A 21,800-nucleotide genomic window follows, 5' to 3' on the forward strand; every position below is an offset into this window, starting at 1 on the left:
AGAAAGGAAGTTATAGAGTAAGGAGTATATTATGATCCATTTAAAAACACTTATGTATATACACCTGTGTACATTTGTATGCGAGTGGGGAGAGAACGGTGCAGAAGGACAAACACCCAGGCTGCTAAGGTCGGGGGCGAGGGAGTAATATTTTACGTGCTCTGTATTGATTTTCATAATTACAGTGCAGTTACTATGTGCCAGGCACTGTTTCTAGGAACTCACCATGTACTTCACTCATTTCAGTCCTCACACCACCTGCTGTTATTATTTCCAATTTCCAGGTGAGAAACTGAGCAGAGGGGAGAGGTAACTTGCCCCAGCCAGGAGGAGAACACAGGCAGCCTGAATCCAGGGCTCTCAATCTCCATGCAATAGCGTAAATCACTTTTTAAAATTCCAGGAAAAGAGAATCGATCAGAAAATAAAGGGAAGCTATCTTGCTAAATTCTTTAATACCTCAGAGCCCAAGCAACCAACCCCGGCACCACCCACCTGGCCCCCACCAACACACAACAGGGAGCAGAAGGAAGTCACCCCTTCTCACTTCGGAGCGGCCTGGCCCCTGGGTAGGGGCTAATGGGCTAGGACAAGGGTTGGCACACTTTTTTTGTAGAGCATTTTAGGTTCTCTGTCGAAACCACTCAACCCTGCCATTGTGAGTTGTGCCAAAGCAGCTGTAGGTGACATGTAAATGGATGGGTGTGGCTTGTTCCAATAGAACTTTATGGACACCGAAATTTAAATTTCATATAATTTTCACGTGTCACAAGATACTATTCACATCTTGATTTTTTTCAACGATTTACAAATGTAAAAAACAGGCTAGCTCACAAACACAGGTGCTGACCCTGATCAGGTGCCACCCAGCTCTTGGGTCCCCGGTGCAGGAGAGGAACAGGGCACGGGCAGGGTCACCAGGACGCTTAGAGTGCGCTCCAGGGAGCACAGCCCGGGAGGGGACAGGAGCTGTCAATTCTGGAAACACAGACGGAGGTAAAGCTGGGGGTCCAGGCACTGGCAGAGTTGGGGCTCAGGGTAAAGCCCAAGTTGGGGCACGACCAAGCTGGGGCACAGAAGCCCAGAGCTCTTGGTGACTGTGCTGAAGATGGCCTCACCAGGGCCCATCCAGAGGATGGGGAGGTGCCTGCCTCCCAGCTGAGGGGCTGGGCAGGGGAGCACCACCTCTCCATGGAGGCCCAGCTCTCACCAGCCATCTCTGCCCCCCCATGCCCCACTGGGCAGCTTCCCTGGCATTTACAGGATCACTCCTGCTCACTGTGACTCCCCTCACACCTGGGTGACTTGACCACATAGAGTAGGTGCCCAGTGACCGGTCCTGGCTCACTTATTGTGAGAGAGGCTGACCCTTCAATAGCATGACACCCATGTGGGGACAGCAGGTCACAGAAATGTCTCTACACAGGTCACTTAGGCAGGTTGAAGGGGAGAAGACAGCTGCCCCACCCCACCCTCCCACTATGCCCCATTTGGTGGGAGTCCTCTCCTCAGCCTGGACCCCTGCTCTTTCCCATGTCACGTCAGTCTCCCCCACGAGATCCACCTCTGGGCTGCTGATGTCCCTCCAGGGCCCCTCTTCGGACCCACGGCCTGGGATCCAGCCCACAGACTACACGGCCCATGTGGCTTTCCCCAGGAACCTCAGCCCCACTAGCCCCTCCTCACGCCGGCTCCTGCCCCAGCCCAGCCCTGCACATTAGGCCCCAGCACAGCGCAGCAGCTGGGCAAGGCTGTGGGACCCTGCTGCTGACTTCCCTGTGGCCAGACGAGGGCCTTAACCTCCACACACCTGTTTCCTCGCCTACAAAGTACAGCTCATGGCCTCCCAGAGTGGCTGACAATTAAGTGGGCAGGGCCTGGCCTGGACTGAGCTCTAGATCCCTGGCAGCTTTTGTTATATCTAATTCTTAACTGTCTTTTGAATCTCCATCCTGGTTGTTCCTGCCTGAATTCAGGCCCTTGTCATTGCTAATTGGATAATTCAGCACCCAACAGGCTCTCCAACCCACTACACATTCCCTCCTCCAAATCTGCCTCTGGACTTAACCTCCCCCAAAACCCACCTGATTCTCATCCCCTGCTTAGCACCCTCTGATGGCTCTGCTGCCCACAGCCTGGCACACGGGGCCCTTTGTGGTCCTCATTCCTTCTTTCCCTCCCTCAGCCTGCCTCTCGCCTCTCACCTCCTCCATCTTTCTCCCTCCCCCATATCCCTAGACCACTAGCTATGCCCAATGCCCACCACTCTCTGCAATTCCCCATCACCCTGTCTCTCCAGAACTGTGCCTCCTCCTGAAATGCCCTCCCCTCGGTGTCCAACCGTCCAGGCCCAGCTCAAGTCAGCTCCACTCTGCAGCCTCCGCACCTCCCCAGGATCCGCCCGGCTGCCCCACCCGCCCCCTCGGGGATCATGCCAGGCCTTCTGCTCCCACAGCACTTCTCACACTGTGCTGCACTATCTGTCACCAGGGGTGAGCTCCTGGAGGGCAGGGGTTGGCCGAAGGTGAGCTAAGTAGGCAGGGTCTCTAGAGGGCTGCAGGACTGACCCAACGACCCTAATGCCGGTCTCTCTCCAGGAAGCTCTGGGCCTTCCCTCCAGGAGGCCGAGCGGTTCTGGGAGCCCACCCTGGCTCTCTGCAGCTCCTTAGCTGCCTTTGACCCTGAGCTGAAGGTCAATGGCAAGACAGGGTGAATGGGATGGGCTCTGGACTGCACAACGTGGCAAGAAAGAAGCTCCTTTGGGAGAAGAAAAGGCATGCCACAGGCACGAGAACAGTAAGAAAAGCGTGCCTTGATGGAGACGTTCTGTTCCTCAGACTCCCGGCAGGGCAGATGTTCCAATACGCTGCCTGGTGTCTGGTCCAATCCTCCCATCTCAGCAACAGCAGCCAAGTCAATTTCTGCCAACCAGTGGGGGCGATGCATGAGCAGCTATAGGGCAGGCCCTCGGGGCAGACGAATTAAGTGACTTTTTCCGGGAATTTAGGAAACATCAGTAGCTGAATGAAAAAATCCATCTTCGTAATGAGGCACAAACACACGTCTTCTACATCTGAATTAGGTCGAGGAGGAGAAAGGACACTGCGAGGCCAATTTGGAGGCAGCACAGATGAAATGGCTATTGTTCAGGGAGGCTGCTGCATTTGCGGCCTCACAGAAGGACTGGTGGCTGAGGGCTGACGGTTTGGAAAGGAAGTGGGAGACAGGGAGACATGGATGACTTTCACCAACCCCCATGCAGGAAGGAGGCCCTGTGAAAAACTGCCCCCTCCTAGCCCTCGTGCGCTGTTGGTGGGACTGTAAAATGGCGCAGCTGCCATGGAGAACAGTATGAAAATCAAACAGAATTACCACATGATCCAACAATTCCACTTCTGGGTATACGCCCAAAAGAATTGAAAGCAGAGTCTCGAAGAGATATCTGCACATCCAAGTTCATAGGAGCTCCGTTCACAATAGCTAAAATGTGGAAGCAACCCAGGTGTCCATCCACAGATGAACGGACCAACAAACGGTGTTACATACACACAGTGGAATATTATTTGGCCTTGAAAAGGAAGGAAATTCTGACACACGCTACCACAAGGATGGACCTTGAAGACATTAAGTGAAAGAGGCCAGTCCTAAAAAGACAAATACTGTATGATTCTGCTTCTGTGAGGTTCCTAGAGTAGCAAACGCACAGAGACAGAAAGCAGAATGGTGGGTGCCAGGGGCTGGGGCAGGTGGGAATGGGGAGTTACTATTTCATGAGTACAGAGTTTCAGTTTTGCAAGAAAGTTCAGGAGATAAGGGTGGTGATGGCAGGACAACAATGTGAATGTACTTAATGTCCCTGAACTATATCCTTAAAAATGGTTAAAATGGTAAATTTTGTTATGTACATTTTACCACAAATTAAAAAATAAATAATTTCAAAAATTGCCTCCTATTTTGGGGGATCAAGCTAACCCAACGAGCAGGGTGGGGCAGCCCCCACTACGTAGGCCTAGCAAAGGCCAGGCTACAAAGTCAGTGGGGTATAGCTCAGGGGTACAGCACTTGACTGCAGGTCAGGCCACAGAGCTTTGAAGGGTCATCTGTGGGCCCGCCCCCTCCCCACGCCTCCCTGGCTTCTCCCTGTTTCTCATCTAAGCCGATCTCTCCCACCCAGTGCCTCGTCCTCGCCACTCCCCCTGCCTGGGACACCTTCTGCCAGATCTGACTTTTTCTCATCATGGTCTCAGCTCCAATGTCACCTCCTCATGGAGGCCCATGCTGTGCATCTAAAAAAAACAGCTGCCCTCCCACTCCCTACCCAATGGCTGTTACAGTGCCCCCTCCCCGCCCCTTTTTGTTTTTGCCTACCACTTTCTGGAATTATTGTATTTACCTGTTCTCATCCATCTTGATTTCTAGGTCATAAACTCCACGTAGTACAGTGGTTAACAGCAAGGATGCTCAGAACCAGACTGCTTGGGTTCAAATCCTGGCTCCACAAACTAATTAGCTGAGTGACCTTGGGCAAGGTACTTAACTACTCTGTGCCTCAGTTTTCCCATCTATAAAAGAGGGATGATAATAGTGCTGATCTGGTAGGGTTGTTAGGAGGACCAAATGAGTTAACAGTGAAAAGCCCTTAGAACAGTGTCTGGCATAGTCAGTGAGAGAGGCACAGGCTCTTATTATCAGTAGTGGTTAATTTTTTTTTTTTAATTTTTATTTATTTATTTATGTTTCCCCCAAAGCCCCAGTAGATAGTTGTATGTCATAATTGCATGTCCTTCTAGTTGCTGTATGTGGGACGCGGCCTCAGCATGGCCGGAGAAGCAGTGTGTCGGTGCGCGCCCCAGATCCGAACCCGGGCCTCCAGCAGCGGAGCGCGCGCACTTAACCGCTAAGCCATGGGGCCGACCCTCAGCAGTGGGTATGAGAGCAAAGCTGCCTCCTGCCTTGTGCAGCACGGGACCTCCAGGACCTGGCATACAGTCAGTACCCAATAAAGTGCTGTAGAGTGAATGAATGAAAACATTCTGCAGAGAGACAAGCCCTGCATGAAATTCAACTTCATTTGCAAGGATGGGCCTAGGGAGCTGAGCTGGCTCCAAAGGAGGTAAAAGTCACCCAAGAGGCTGCTCTGTTCTCTGCCCGCACAGGCCCTGGCCCTTGAGGTGGCTCAACCCAGACCCAGGTGTTCAGCGTTTGCAGTGGGAACATCCTGAGAACATTCAGGCTGCTTCTGAAGGTCTTGGGAAAGTGGCTGGAAAAGCTGTCTCCCTCCACAGTGGTGAGGGCAGCCAGCTGGTCACTGCCGGCACTGGACAGAGTACAGGTGGGAGGGTGGCCTCCGGACAGGGCCATCTGGGTGCACTTGTGGTCCCCAAAGGCATCTTCCATGCTGACAGGTCGCCCACTACTTCGTCTTAAAGTGACTTTTCCTGTTTCTCTTTTTTCTCCTGTTTCTTTCTTTCTTTCCTTTCTTATCTATTTATTTATTTTCCTCCAAAATATTATTTTACCTTTCACATTTAAATCTGAAATCAATCTGGAACTGATTTTTGTGCCTAGTGTGAGGTAAGTCAAGATATGTTTTCCATATGAATATCCAAATAACCTTGCATTATCTATTCAAAAGGCCATTCTCCTCCCCCTGCCTATCACTGTCCCCTGTGTCATAAATTGGACTTTTTATTTTCTCTCATTTTTCTCTCAAGTGTATAGAAATACTGATTTTCTTGTCAGTATATTAAACTTGAATGCAACAACCTTGCTGAATTCATCTACTAATTCTAACCATTTGTATTTAGAGTCTTCAGATTTTCCAGTTCCATAACATTTTCTTCCTGGATAATGACACTTTTAGCTATTCTTTTCTAATCCTTATGCCATATATTTCTTTTTCTTGCCTGATTGCACTGGCTAGGCCTCTGGTACAATGTTGGATACAAGCGGTGATAAAGATACATGGAACTTGTCTTATTCCTGACTTTAGGAGAAAAGTTTACAATATTTAGCCACTGAGTATGATGTTTCTTCTCCTGTGTTCTTTAGAAAGAAATCTCTGCTTCTCCAAGGATGTGAAAGCAGGCAGCGTGACTGCTCCGGTTGGAGGGAGTGGAGGGGCAGTACAGCACAGCGAATGCCCCCACTACCCGGCCAGGAGACCCGCGCAGGCCACACGGCCTCAACAGAGCCCCTGTTCTCCACCTGTGACTGAGGACAGCCTCACACCCCCTGCTTCCCTTACAGCTTTGTCCTGAGGACCAAAAAGAATGACTTTTGTGAAAGCGCTTTATAAACTCTAAAGGACACCACAGGTACTAAGACTATGGCCTCAGTGTTCATTGTTTGCCAGAGTGAGGATGGCCTGAGGGAGGGCGCAGTGGACCCTGAGCTAAGGTGTATGTGTGTGGTGTGGGGGGTGTGCGTGTGGTGCAGGCAAGGGCGAGGTGGGGGAGACAAGTAGAGGGGAGGCCGGGCCACCTGAGGTCCTTCACCAGACCTGGGGCTAGGACCTCAGAGCAAAAACCCCCGGAGACTCCAAATCCCCTGAAGTGCTTGTTAAACACAGGTTGCTGCCCTCACCGCCAGGGTTTCTGTTCAGTAGGCGCTACGGACTGAATGTCTGTGTCCCCTCAGAATTCATGTGGTGAAGTCCTAACCCCCAGTGTGACGGTGTTTGGAGGTGGGCCTTCGGAGGTGATTAGAGTTCAATGATGTCATGAGGGTGGGGCCCTCATGACGGATGAGCGGCCCCAGGGTTACTGTCAGCTCAGGGGCTGGGGGTCTGGGCTGACCTCAGCAGGACACACCCTCTCAGAGCCATGAACAAGGCAGGGGACAGGGATGGGGTTCTGGCCTGGCCCATTCCCTCCGGCACTCCCCCATCCTGGGCAGGGGATGCCTGACGCCCCCACACCGAGCTGGACTTCCCTAAGGGCTTTGAATGCAGTGCGGGGCTGCCGCATTCTCCTTCACGGGGACTCAGCACACATTACCAAGACCATCACTTCACCGGCAGGCTCCTCTCTTCCACACCACGGAACACATTTTGGCTGAGATCAGAGAAAAATCTGATTGCTTCCCCTGTGCGGTGACAACGCCATCCTGGGCTCAGGTGGGTTCTCCTGCAGCCCTGCCCAGCCTCCCATCATTGGGGAAGCAGGACTCGAAATTCAACTGAAAGCTGGCTGACTCAGATCCTAAGCAATTAGGAGCGCCAGGCCTCTCTAATTAACCAGCCGGCCCCTCTCCCTTCCCACCGCAGCCCTCCGATAATGAGGGCAGGCAGCCTGGTACGCAGGCCCAATTACAGAGGGGCTGCACCGAGGACCAGACGGGCTCCGCGGGTTCCACCCGCATGCTCATTAGCTTGTGGCTGCTGAACGCTGCCAGGGCTCTTGCTGGGGACGGTTCCGTGTGGCCAGGAGCACCTGAGGATCTGCCCCCCAGGCCTGGATCTGGACACTTCCCATGTCAGAGATCCTCCAGCAACCCTTCTCTGCAGACTGCCCATGCCCACACACCTCCCGGGACCCAGGGCTGCTCGCCATTGCAAAAAGTGAAAAGGAGGAAAGTAAAGATGGAAACAAACAGGAGGCACCCCAGAAATTGGTGAGCCCAGAGTGGAGGGCTCCTGATGCCCTCAACAAGGCCAGTACCCTGCTGGAGCTCTCTCAGCCCCCCAGGGCTGCCTCTGTGACCCCAGCCACAACTGTAATTAATTATCCATAATCATTTAACACCTCTGTCCCGGAGGGCGGGGATCTGTGTGTCTTTACACTGTATCCCCAGTGCCTTCATCCATAGGCATACAATAAATATTCGTTGGATGAATGAATAGATGACATTGTCCTCCCCTCCCGGACACCAGAGAGCCCCTGCAAGGACTAAAGCTTTGCAGGGGGCTCTGAGGCTAAGTCTGGGCCTCCCTCCTGATTCTCCAGGGACTCGGCTCCTAAGTGACCACCACCCGGCAGAGTGGCCCCAGGATATCTGCACCTCTGTGATCATCTGGGAGACTCGGGGCCCCAGAGACCTGCCCACTCTGCTCAAATGCAGCTTGGCCCTTGGAGAACTCCTAAGAAGCCCCATCTCCTTCCCAAAGATCTCAGCTCTGCCTCATGTCTTCCCATCCCCAGGATCTCACCCCTGTCCCTCCTCCAAGGTTCCCTTGATCCCAAGTCAAATCTGATGTCATCTCCTGTGTCCTTTCTTCTTTCACACACTCTCCCTGCCCTCAGGGCCTGCACCCTCACAGCCAGACGCTTGCCCAGCTCATCTCCAGCTATGTGCTCTGCTGTGCTGTTCTCCCCTCCTGGAACAGCCCTTCGCTCTGCTCTCAGCCTCTCAGAAGCCTGCCCAGCCTCACCAGCCAGCTCCTCCAGGCAGCCCTCCCAATGGCTCTCAGTCCTGGAAACTCTGGTCCCGGCCATAGTCAGCATCACTCTAGAGAATACGTCTGCCCACGTCGACCATCAGGACCTGAGGGAAGTGACCGTTCCGGACACCTCTCCTTTTGGATTCCCCTAACCCAGAATTAGCCCACAGCAGACTGAATAAGTGACTGAGTGTTAGATTTATATGAGGAACTTGCACAGAAACTGAAGGGTTTCCCTGCTGGCTCAAGACATCCAATGCTGGAGAGCTACAAAGGCTTCTGGAGGCTTTTATATAAACTCTGAAAAACATATGACTAGCTGTGGGAACTCCAATTTTAAGTTCAAGAAAACTTGAATTCTAATAAGGAGAAGCAGGGTGCTATGGGCTGAACTGTGTCCCATCAAAATTCTTATGTTGGAGCCCTAATCCCAGTGTGACTGTACTTGGAGACAGGGTGTTTAGGAGATAATTAGGTTAAATGAGGTCATAAGGGTGGGGCCCTGATCTGATAGGACTGGTGTCTGTATAAGAAGTGGCAGAGACGCCAGCGCTCTCTCTCCACCACGTGAGGACACAGCGAGAAGGCGGCCGTCTGCAAGGCAGGAGGAGAGCTCTCACCAGACACCGAATTGGCCAGCACTCTGACCTTGGACTTCCCGGCCTCCAGGACTCTGAGAAATCAGTTTCTGTTGTTGAAGACCCCCAGTCTGCGGTACTCTGTCATGGCAGCCTGAGCTGACTAATACATGGACGTCACTAAACCTCTCCTGAGATATATGGGGGGTCAGTTCCATTGTTTATAACACACAGGCAGCCTGAACAGCTGGGACCTTTAAGTGGATTAATAATAATAGTGACAGTAATTACAACAGTATCCTTTACTGAGTGTTTGCAATGGACCCAACGCTCTCCTCAGGGCTCCCCCTGCATCAGCTCATTTACTCCTCGCGCCCCCCCAATGACGACATAAGCTTTGTCATTTACAGAGGAAAACGGAGGCCCAGAGAGGTTAAGTGACTTGAACAAGGTCACTGTGCTGTGGCCGGGCTGAGCCCACAACCCAAGGCCACCTGTATGAGAACAGCACTTATTGGCAAGCCCAGGAGGACCGCCAGCCCCTCACCATGCAGGGTGGCCAAGTGACCTCTTGCCCTGGCCCAGTTGCAGTCTAGGACCCTCTTTCATTCCTAGGACCCTCTAGCACCCTCTCTAATCCTTCGCCCTCTGCTTAGACTACCCTGAAGAGATTGATTCTCTTAGTGTATGGTCCCACCCCTATGGTGCCTTGTCCCCAACGCCATCATCTCCTAATGACAGCCACCGCCTCCTAACTTGTCTCCTGCTTTCACTCTATGTCCCGCTGCACTCCACTCCCCAGAGAGCAGCTAGGCTCATCTCTTAAAAACACAGATCAGATCATGTCACATTCCTGCTTAAAATGCTCCACTGGCATCCCATTAAACTTAGAATCAAATCTCAACTCCTGATGTTGACTTAGGAAGCTCTATGTGATCAGCTGTGCCCACCTCTGCTCCCTCTGCCCCAGAGGCCTCCATTAGTTCCTTGAACGTGCCCAACTGGCTTCTGTCTCAGGGTCTTCATGGTTGCTGTTCCTTCTGCCTAGAACACTTCCACCCAGATCTTCCCAGGGCTGGCTCCTGCTTGTGTTCAGGTCTGAGCTCAGAGAGGCCCTCCCAGTCCTACTCCATTGCATGGCCCTGTTTTAATTCGCTACAGACCCCTCGGTTTACTTGACATTATTTTCTGTTTGTTTATTTGTTTGTTGTGTGTCTTCTCCCACCCCTGGAAAATAGCCTCCGTGAGGGCGAGGACTTCATCTTGTTCACAGTATCACCAGCACCTAGCACAGGGCTGCACACAGCGGGCCCTCTACTATTTGCAGAATGAGTGAATGAATGAATGACACAATCTTCTCAAGGATGGATGAAGAAAACCCCAAAATGCCCATCACTCAGCTGTGGCCCCAACAAGCACCGCTCCCACTTTTACCCAGGAACAAGTCCTCTCAGAAGCTCAAAGCGCTGCTCACTTCGCCACCTAAGCCAGGACCAAGGCCTCAGCCTGCAGCAAAATAAGAATAATTTCTAATGGAAATGTCCTCCAGCCCAGTGCTGCCGGGTACCACAGGTGAGGGGTGGCGAGAGTGTCTGTAAGAGCATTGCCCCCACCCCCACATCCAGCTGAGGTCCTCCCCTGGGACTGCCACTGTTGCCTAGGAAATGGCTCTCCAAGGAGCAGCTGGCATTAACCCTTCAGCAGTCAGGGGCAGCAGCCTGCCTCTGTGACAGAGGCCCCAGACTTTTCCAATGAAAGGAGATACAGCTCTGCCCCCTCTTCATGGTCCTGCAAACCAGGACGCTTACAGCAGTTGTGGGGCGGAAGGGCAGGAGGAGGAAATAGGCTGCTGGGCCCCATTCTCCCATGTGGAAGTCACAAAATATAACCCCATCTGGCCAGGTGTTGGGAGCGAGCCATTCCCAAGTCCCTGTGCCCGCTACCTCTGGGGCCTGTGGAGGGCTTAAGGAGGAGCCAACACACAGGTGCCCACCCCCTCCCTGACACCCAGGCCCCCTGCCACACCTGCACTGTTCTTGGGAACCTTCACCAGTTAATCCACGTTCCTCAACCCAGTTCATCACATGTCACAAAGCGGGGGAAAAAGTGACCTGAGCTGAAATCCTGCCTCTCTCACTTAGTTAGGTATATTAATCTTTTCACACCTTGGTTCTCTCATCCAGCTTCTGAATGCCACTGAAAATGCCCTTGTCGAGACTGCCAATGGCCTCCATGTTCCCAAGTCCATGTTCACTTCTTTGACTTCTCTATATTTTACAGTCCTCTCAATTATTAATACCCCACCCCACCCCCAGTTTTCCATCCTCTGTTATTTCTTCCCAGAATTTATTACTTCCTGAAATCTTCTTATCTATTTGATCATTACTTGGTCAAAATACTTTGACCACTACTTTGGTTCCCTCACCCAATAAGAGAGAAGGTTCTTTCTTGTCTTATTCACCACAATAACTCCAGGCTTAAAACAGTGACTGGTACATGGAAGTTACTTGAGGATCAGTTCCAGTAAAACTAGAGTGAAAAACATAAAAAGAAAAAGACAAGGTATCTTGGGAACAGTGTGTCTAAACTAGCAGGGCAGTAAAGGGAAGTCCCATGATGACAGCCATGTAGCAACTAGTCTAAGCTGGCGCAGGAATAAGAATCTAGAAGGGTTTCCGGCAGAAAAAAAAAAGTAGGTTCCATGCAATAGAGAGTAAAATTGAGATGCTAAATAATCTTGAGGATTGGAAGGCACATTATTCTTTGGCCAATAAGAAAAAGAAAGGCAATTAGAAACTACAGTAAAAACAAAAAGTTATTTCAAAAAGTATTGGACTCAATAAGAAATAATTTAATATGTGGCACAATTTAGGACAATCAGTAGAGTATAAGAAAAGAAGAAAAGCCATTTGACCTTGCTGCAAAGATCATTCTCATTTGAGAGGTCAAGGATCAAGAAAGGAGACCAACAGAACAGGAAGTATAATCCTAACATACTATTTGGCCCTGAGGAGAACTGTATTTACTTAATAACAACTAATAACATTTATTGAGTACTTAATGAGCCAGACAAGGTTTTAAGAGCTTTGCATATAATATTGAATCCCCACAACTCTCTAAGGTACATAACATCATTATCCCTATTTCATAGATGAGGAAGATGAGGCATGACATATTAACAAGTTTTCTGAGGTCATATGGCTAGTGGAAGAGTTGAATCCACATCTGGGCCTGTGAGACCCAGAGGTCCACCACACAGAGATGGCCCTAGAAGCCAGGCCATTTGATCTTCAGGCCCCAATCCTGCTTGCCAAGAAGCATAGGATGCCAGTGCACACACATGCATGCACACACACACTCCTGGGAACCAGTATGCAAAGGTGCAGAGCAGCAGCAGAGCTGGTCCAGGCTGGGTAGCCAGAGTGGCAGGGCCAGAGCAGGGTCTTACCTTCCTACAGTCTTTGCAGAACACCGACGAGCTGCCCAGGAAGCCCAGCACCTCCCCACAGAGCAGACACTGGGAGAGGCCGTTCCCCATCACGTTCCGCCTCATGGTCTCCAGCCGCTCCACCAGCCGCCTGCAGCACAGGATTCAGTCAGATGGAATGTGCTTTCTGTCTCCAACCCGACCACTGCCCAGACACAGCTGCTACAGGGCCCTGACACTATACCATGCCCCACGTGCCGTTCCCTCACCTGGGGTACTGTTCCCTGCCTCACCCCTTCCTCTGGCTAACTCCTAATCATTCGTTCACTCACCAACTATTAACTGAGCACCTACGAAGTGCCAGACACTGGGAATATTGTAGCAAACAAGCCAGAGACAGACACGGTCCCTGCCCTCACGCAACTTACGTTCAATAAAGGGAGAAAGTCCAGAAACAAATAAATAAACTGACTTCATGAGGAAGTGCTATGAAGTAAAATAAATCGGGGGGAGAAAGACTGAGGGGGACAGGTGCATGTTGATGGTGATCGGTGAAGGCTTCTCTGAGAACATTTGAGCTGAGAGCTAAAGGCTGACAAGGACCATACCACGTGAAGAGCTGGAGGAAGCATTCCAGGCAGAGGGGACAGCAAGTGCAAAGGCCCGGGGGTGAGAAAGGGTTTGCACACCAGAACGGTAGGGAGGCCAGTGTGGCTACTGCCTCGTGAGCGAGCAGGAGCCTGGTATAAAAGGAGGCTGGAGGGGCGAGGAGGGGCCAGATTACATGGGTTTTGCAGGTCACAAAATGGAGTTCGGATTATTTTCTAAGATCAACGTGAAGTCACTGAAGAGCTTTAAGTAGAGGAGTGATTTGATCCGAATGACATTTTTAAAAGCTCACTCCACTGCTGTAGGAAAAGCAGGGATTGCAGAGGGAGTGCAGGTGAGGAAGCCAGCAGGAGGTGGGGGGCGGTCCAGGGAAGGGGGATGGAGCCTGGGAGGGGCCATATTTCAGAGGCAGCATTGGTGGATTTGGGGTGAGGCGGGTAAGAGAGGGATCCAGGGTGACATGGAGGCTTTTGGTTTGAGCAACTGGGTGGACAGGGAAGCTGGAGGAAGAAAGAGAAGGAGCTCCTCTTTGAACCTTTAGACGCTGAGGTCCAGGTGCACTCCCTAAACCCCGCTAAGCCTGGGATACGTGCCTGCCTTGGGGTCCCACGGCCCCTCAGCCCACTGTGATCCCATTTCACCTGTAAGGCCACACTACAACCTCCACAAAACTGGCAGACTCTTCTGTTTTGTTGGCCGCTGTATCCTCAGTGCCCAGTGGACTCTCAGTGAACATTCTTGAATGAATGCAGGATGGTGTGTGGGTACATTATCTCCTCTAACTCTCACAACCCCCCAGTGAGGAGGATGCTATTTCCCCCCAATTTAAAGATGAGAAGACTGAGGCTCAGAGATGTGAAGTCACTTGCTAGGGTCACACAGCTCCTACAAGGTGGAGCCCTGGCCACACCCAGGTCCCTCTCTGATGGCAACCCCACACTCTCCCCTGAGGTGATCAGGCTCTGCCTGGGGGCTGAGGGAGAGCAGACTGGGCTGAGGCTGCCTCTACCCACGTGCCCTCCAGCAAGCACTCCTGACTTCCACAGGGGTCACGTCCCTCACCCAGGGACCTGTAGGGCCCCAGGAGCAAACCTAGCTTTGGCTCTGGCCTGACTCACTTGTCTCGGGGACCCCCTGTCAGTACAACCCTTGCCTCCTAACTCATGGAAACACACAGGATGCACTTCCTCCTTCTGAGATGATTAACCTGAGGCACTGCCTTCTGGGTCATTCCATGCCCCTGCAAACCCAGTGCTCACAGGAGGGCCAGACAACGTGAGCAGCACAGGGAAGGCCAAGAGGGCAGCCCAGAGGAATGAGGGGGTGTGGGGGAGCCCAGGTGAAACCGACCCACCGGCTCCCAGCATGCCCTCCTGGGGGAGCCCGAGGGATGCAGCGCTGGCATGTCAATCATCAGCAGGAGCGCATTCAGGTCTGCAGAGGGCCCTGCAGGGCCCTGCCTGAGTCTGTAAGAGGGTGGGGCCACAGCCAGGTCAGATGGGGGGAAAAAAGCAAACGACAACTGGTCTGATATAAACCCTTTTTGTAATAAAATGATACTAATATGTCAGCATTATTGAGGCACATACAGCAAGCTGTTTGGACATTAGTGGTCTTTGTAGTGATGCTTTCACTTTCTAGAACTGTGCATGTCTGCAATGTCTGACTTTTTCAAATGATCATATATTTAATAGAAAAAGATAAATAGAAAAAGAACAAGCAGACCAGAATCAAATTAATTCCTGCCCGATGCAACGCAGGGGATGTGCGTTTTCCTACTTGTGCTCTGCTGTGTTTTTCACCTTGTCTAGGAAGTATGAATTGCTTTTGTAATTAAACAAACAAAAAAAAGACACAACGAAGCTGTCTGAAGACTGTGTAGTAGTCAGCTCTGGATGCTGGAGGCCAGGAGAAGAGCTCAAAATGAGCTGAGAGCGTCTCCTGTTGGAGTCTTTGATGGGACCACCCACTGCTCAGCCTTGACTTAAATCTCTCCCTGGCTGAACCACACGACCCTTCTGCGTGCAAAGCTCAACAGCCCCTAACGCGTTTCGCCACACTCATTCCTCCTCCCACAGCCTGGGGTCCACACACCGGCTGCGACCCACACCTCACAGAGGGGTATGGTGAGGCTTCAAGGGGCTGGGTTCTGCGTCTACACTCCAGGGATGTTCAGGCAGAGCTGAGCAGCTCCCAGGGGTGAGAGGCCGGCCTCCCAGCCCCCTGATCTGGCGCTAAGCGCCCTTGCTCTCCCCTCCCTCATCTTGTTCCTGCCCTAGCTCGGGAGCAGCCCTTACCCGATTCTCTGCTGCTCCAGGACATCGAGCCGCTCTGCCCTCTGGATGACCTGCAGGATGGCCTCCACCTCAGCCGGGCTGAGGCACTGGCTCTTCCTCTGCTTCTCCGTCTGGTAGGTGTGCACGGACCAGCCCGTCTGCAGCCTCAAGAGAGATCACAGATGGCTCTGAGGGCACCCCAGTGCAAACTCCTGCACCCCCGCCCCATCCACAAAGCCCCCCTGAGAACAGTGTGGGGACAGCCCAGCTGCTGTGTGTCGGGGGCGAGGGGTTCAGGGAACAGGGCAGATGCCAGGCTCCAAAGGCCGGCTCTGCCACCCGCCAGCTACCGGGCTCCGCAAAGACGCGGCACCACCTTAGCACCTTGGGAGGCAGAAGCGCGGAATGTGACCACTGTACAAACAGAGAAGGCCTCGGCCACAGCGTGTGAGGTTTCTCGAGAGAAGCATGGAGATTATCAAGAGAAGAATGAAAACCTAGATCTGAGTCATATAAGAAAGTGAGAAGGAGTTTACTGTGGGATAGGAAAGAATGGTAATCAGGTTAAAATTGAACCTTGAGGATAAAAGAGATTCACAAAGCATTTTGAAAACTAGAAGGTTCCAGGCCAGGAGGGCACTAGAGCTGCACGAAAGGATGGGTGGTGAGGGCAGGCAGGATGGTCCAGTGGGGCTGGGGGGCTCAGCCATCTCTATTCCACTGGGCTGCGGGTGGGACACCTCCTGAGGCTGCGATCAGGGCGGAGGGGAAGAATGCAAACCCTTTCTGTTTTTCTGGAGCGGGAGAGAGTGACAGCAGCAGACCAAGACCCACACTCCCTGCCCTGGGTCCCGACTTCTCCAAGACATTGTGTCAAGTGCTGGGAACACCGCGATGAAGAAGATGGCAAAGTCTTGCCTTGGAGAACTACAATATGCTGGGGGGACAGATGCCCAATCCATCACACTAATATGTATTGAATGAAAAATTATAAGAGCTATTCATTCAACGCATATTCATTGAGCACCTACTGTGATGGCAGGCTCGTTAGGTGCGGGGGACACGCTGCTGGGTGGGACATGCGGGTGAGCATTAGGAGGATGTATAAATAAGGAGAGCTAACCTAGTCTGGGGGTGCGGTTCTAGAAGGCCTTCCCTAAAGAAGCAACAAGAGTCTTTGATGCAGGACGCAGGGTAGGAGGATGGGGATGTGGACGCCTTCCTGGTGGTTCCCTGACACACCATGGACACTGGTGGTCTCACGTCACTGCCCCGTCCAGCTATGGCAGCCAACAGTTCTTGCCCGGCCGACACTGCAAGTCAGGAGAGCTAAAAAGCACATGCTTTCTCTTTAAGGACAGCGGCCTGGTCGAGGCGAAGGACTCAGACTCTGGGGTCTACTGGACAGTCTTATCTATTGGCTCCATCCCTTCCCAGGTGTGAACTAGGGCAGCTGCTCATCCTTGATTTCCTGAGCTGTCTCTTTAAGGGATGCCATGAGGATTAAACGAGGCTCACATATAAAGTGCTTGGCATACAGAAGTGCCCAATTGCTTAATAAGTGGTAGTTAATGGTGACACCATAATTATCAGGGGTGGAACCATCAGGAATGGCTTGACCATAGGAGCGTCTGTGCAGGGTTTTGCAGGATGAATAGGTGCTTCCCAATGGAAGGAGCGAGGCGGCGTTCAGGCAGAGGAAACCGCACGTGCAAAGGTATGAAGGCATAAAGTAATACACTGTATTTGGGGGGCCAGACTTCTAGACGGCTTATTTCTCCAATTAAAAAAAAAGAGCATTGCCCTAGACCAACACTTTTTCAAGGGATCCTCACAGAGCTGAGGAAAGCAAAGGATGGGAAAGGGGCAGGGCTGGAAGAGAGAGGAAGGGAGGCCAGGCCTCAGAGGGGGCAGAGCCCACTTTCCTTCTGCATGCTGGGCAGACCCGGGGGCGTTAGGCCCTGAGGAGGGACACTCCCCACCCCCACCTGCTGGTTTTCACTGTGTGAGCATTTCAGGACTCAGGCGGTCAGTGATGGGTCAGATCACCCTCTGTGTGTGCCCTGGGGCCAGTGGAGGGGATCTGGAAAACAGGACTCCCAAGTGCAGGGGCACCCTCCGTGGGAAAAAGGAAGGCCGAGGAGCAGAGGTGGGAGGGCACAGCACGAGCACCGCCACCCGTCCCAGCGGGCGCAGCTCCTACCCAGCTCGCTCAGGGCCCGGCCCCAGCCCAGGGCGCTGGAGACCCCCTCCCACTGGACCTCCGTCTTCCCGCAGGGCAGCCTCCCCATTTCTCAGAGGAGGAAGAGGTGGGCAAAGGGGATGGCTTTCCAAAGGCAAATCAGGGGGCGGTAGCCTCCTGGCCTGGGGAGCCCACATCCAGCAGCTGCCCACAGCCCTGCCAGGCTCCCTCAGGGCATCCTCCGAGCCTCCTTTTCTGCCTCCATCTGATCACCCACCAGCGCTGACGACTGACACCTTTTCATTCGACCTCCTCCTCCCGGTCACCACCCTTGTCTGCTCAGGCCCTGACTCCTACGCACAGCCACGGCTGACACTGAGCATCTTGTTCCCCCGCAATGCCCCCCCACACAGCCAAAGGAGCCCCACCCAAAGCTGCCAGATGTAGACGGGGCTGCACCCCCAGGAAGACCCTTCAGTGGTGCCCAGCACCCACCTGTACATTCCCCCTACGGCGCCCGCCTCTCTCAGCTCACCTGGCCTCACATGGTGTGCGTCACCAACAACTGTCCTAGTTCCCTTGTGCCTCCAGGCTTTTGCTCAGGCTGCGCCCTCCACCTGTCCTCTCCCTAAACCCCCTTCCACCCGGCTCACTCCTAGTCTTTTTTAAGACTTCTTTTAGACATGATCTTCACCAGGAGGCTTTTCCTTGATCCCCTCCAAGACAGGTTAAGAGTCCATTCTCAGAGTTCCCATGAGGCTGGGCATAGCTCTATCACTGGGCTTAAACATGATTACGAGGCAAGGTGGGACCTTCTGTCTCCCCTTCCAGAATGTGAGTCTCTGGAGGACTAGGCCCTGCCTCATCCAGCCCCTGCCCACCTCTCTATCTTCCTTTCACACCACTCCCCCCATCACTCTCTGCCTTCAAGCCACACTGGCCTCCTGACAGGCCCTCTACATGCCATGTTCCTTCTACCTCAGGGCCTTTGCACATGCTATTCCTTCTGCCTGGAAGCTCCTCCCCTACATTTCCATCTAACATTTACTCTTCCTCTAAGACTCAAGCTAAGCATCACACTCTCAGGGAAGCCTCTCCCAATCCTCCTCCATTAAGATAAAGTTGGCACCCCCTCTGCCCCACTGCCTGTTTCCACTGTCAAAGCTGCTGCACGTGGGTAATTATCTGTATAACCCTCACCTCTCTCCACCAGTGCCATAAGATGGGGGATCACATTGGTCTTGTTCACTGCCATGCAACCAGTGCCCGGCACATAGTAGGGGGTTAGAAAATGTTTGATGTTGGCTGGAGGACAGACCTGAGCTGGAGGCATGGAAGGTCATTTCCCCAGGTTTTCCCTTGGGCACAGCATCCGGCGGGGATTTGCAGGACTGTCCTTCACGGAGCCTGGCATTACCAGGAGCCTGGCATCACAGCCAGCACACCCCGGGGGAGGAGATAAAAGCATTGCTCTCCTAAAAGGTGCTACAACAGCTTCTGGCTGCTGCTGAGCACAAGACAAGGTCATGGAAAACTGAAGAGATCGCTGGGGGGATCACCAGGAGTCATACCAGGCCCTGGTACAAGAATACAGCTCTCCCCAGCTCCTCACGTTCTGCCAGGGGGACATGTCATCTCGCCTGGCATCAGAGGAGAGAGGAAGAGGGGCTGTTTCATCCCTGGTCTCCTCCCCCGCGGGGGCCGAAAGGAGCTGAGAGGCGAGACGGACAGATTGACTGTCCTGCCGATTCCTGTGAATCACACAGGATCCACTCTTCTTCAGCATTCTGGATTAACTTTTCTATCCCCCTTTGATGTTCCAGCTCTGTCCCCCTGTAGGCTCATAACATCTAATTACAGATTTCTTGAACTTGGTCCAATCTGGGAAACGCTGGCTCCCGTAATTCGCTGGGTATGACAGATGAAGGGGCCACTCTTGGGCGTACTGGACACCAGGGACCCCCAACTCCCCAGAGGGGCGGGGAGGACTGAGAGGCAGGAGCGGCCCTGGGAGCCCCTGGTCTCCAGCCACGGGGGGACGGTAGGTGGAGATGGCCTGACCTAACGGGAGCCGACAGGTTGCCAGGCAAAGGGATAACAGGAAAACCAGGATCCCAAGCGGACAGACCAGAACCAGAAAGACCCTGACACACTTGGAGGAGGCCTGGGATGCCCCGAGGCTGGCTGTGTGTCTCAGCCCAGGGGCAGCTCTTTGTTCATTTGACAGCCTTTGCCCTGTCCTGTCTGTGCGTGCCAGGCACTCAACTATGAAGTGGGCATCCAGATCAGAGGCTCCCCACCTCCAGGGGCCCAGGGACTGAAGGTTCAGTGACAGAGGGATTTGCACTCTTAACAGAGAAGGCAAAGGAAGCGGTCTGGCTCTCTGGAGCCTGCTGTGATACAGAGAACATAGGCATGGGAGTCAGATGGACCCAAGTGTGGGTCCCAACCCTGCCACTCACAATGTAAGTGACCTAGGCAAAGGGTCCACCCTCACTTTCCTCATCTGGGGATAAATTTCCCCATGGTGGTTAAATGAGTGAATGGCTGTGAAGTGGCCAGCTCAGGGCCTGGGGTATGGTGTGCATTAGACAGGCACTTGTGTCCAAACTTCTCTTTCTGGGTCCCAGGATCTGAATCTTGCCAAGGAAAGGACGGGAGCAGGGGCAGGGAGGGGAGGCCTGGCAGGGAGGGCCTGGAGGTACTCACTTGGCCCGCAGGGCGAGCTGCCGATCATTGGGGCAAACCCACTGGTCACTCCCACTGCCGAAGATGGTGTCAGCCATGGCCTGGAGCGCCCAGCCAGGGGAGGGAGTCACATCTGAGGTGAGAAGAGGGAAAAAGAAAGAGCACGTCATTGGTGGGGTGCAGATGGCAGACAGGGTCCCTTAGGCACCAAACATTGGCCCCTCCAACTGTCCCCAGTACATTGCTCCCCGCTGATGCCTAGAATCTCACCATCAGAATCACTCCTCCAGCTAAACTGTTCCCTCAAAGCTCCTCTTTCAAAAAGCTCATAATTCTAGGAGGATCACTAGGTGGATCACGTGACTAAGTAACAAGATTGGACATAACTGGTAGGAGATCAAAGGGTTAGAATCAGAAAGGAGAGAAGAGGCACACCTCAGCAATTTTCCACTTAGCAGGCAAGCCCCAGAGGGCATTTGACCCCTGCTCCTTCCAAGTGCAGCCCCTGCTGTACTTAGCACATCACCTAGCAGGAGGGGCTGGGCCAGGGGCAGACGGCTGACAGCGTGGGCAAACCCCACACTGCTCCCAACCCTGGGGGACCCGCAGTGGGGGCCCCAGGTACACGCGCACGGCTGAAGCGGGCCACCTTCCTCGGCTCTGCAAACAAGATCTTCACAGACTCTGCTCCCCAAGAGGTTCCGCCAAGGATTCCAGTGCTCTCCAGAGCAGGAAGGAGGGCAGAGAACGGCAGCCACGACTGCCACCATGCACAACTGCAGGGGGCGCCATCCACCAGGACCACAATGAAGATGGCACCCTCGGGAATTCTGCAGGCAGGCGACCCTGCTCCAGAATTTCCTACTAGTTTAACTTGTGCAGTCTAGCTCACCTGGCTTTCTCCTGGCCACCAAGGATATATGTTGGGAGAGAGAAAGGAGGGGAAGAGAGAGATGAATTTGAGGGTATCTCAGTCCCAGAACAAAGATGGACTGAGTTATCCACACTCCCTGGTCCAATCCCATCTAGACCAGAGGTTCTCAAATACAGGACACTCTTGAAATTATTGAGGTTGGAAATTAGTCTGGCAGTTCCTCAAATATTAAACAGAATTCCATATAGCCAGAAACTACTTCTAGTTATATATCCGAGAGAACTGAAAACACACGTCCACACACACAAAAACGTGTACATGAATGTTCACAGCAGCATTATTCACAATAGCCAAAAAGTGGAAACAATTCACATGTCCATCAACTGATGAATGGGTACAATGTGACATATCCCAACAATGGGATATTGTTGACCATAAAAGCGAATGAAGTACTGATACACACTACAACATAGATGAACCTTGAAAACATTATGTCAAGTGAAAGAAGCCAGACACAAAAGACTACGTATTGTATTCCATTACATGAAACGTCTAGAATAGGCAAATGCATACAGACAGAAAGGAGACTGGTCGTGGTCAGGAACTGGGTGGTGGCAGGGGAAGGCAGGAATGAGGAGTGACTGCTAACGGGTTCAGGGTTTCTTTCTGGGGTGATGAAAATGTTCTGGAATTAGACAGTGGTGATGGCTGCACAACTTTGTGAATAAACTAAAACCACTGAATTGTACTCTTTAGAAGTGTGAATTTTATGGTATGTGCTCTACA

The 21,800-nt window shown here is 52.7% G+C and overlaps 1 protein-coding gene across 3 annotated transcripts in view; it reads right to left on the reverse strand.

Moving 5' to 3' along the window:
• RPH3AL (rabphilin 3A like (without C2 domains)) overlaps nucleotides 1–21,800 on the reverse strand; it is a 140,530-nt gene that overhangs the window by 69,410 nt on the left and 49,320 nt on the right. For all 3 annotated transcript variants that reach the window (XM_087440675.1, XM_087440674.1, XM_087440673.1), the window contains exons 2-4: nucleotides 20,162–20,273; nucleotides 15,292–15,435; nucleotides 12,407–12,536 (exon numbers count right to left, since the gene is read on the reverse strand). In XM_087440675.1, the coding sequence (XP_087296801.1) occupies nucleotides 12,407–12,536; nucleotides 15,292–15,435; nucleotides 20,162–20,273 (386 nt within the window). The remainder of the gene's footprint in view (nucleotides 1–12,406; nucleotides 12,537–15,291; nucleotides 15,436–20,161; nucleotides 20,274–21,800) is intronic.

This window comes from Ceratotherium simum, chromosome 16 (genome assembly GCF_057802395.1).
Source record: "Ceratotherium simum simum isolate JZ-2026a chromosome 16, ASM5780239v1, whole genome shotgun sequence".
Classification (NCBI taxonomy): Eukaryota; Metazoa; Chordata; class Mammalia; order Perissodactyla; family Rhinocerotidae; genus Ceratotherium; species Ceratotherium simum.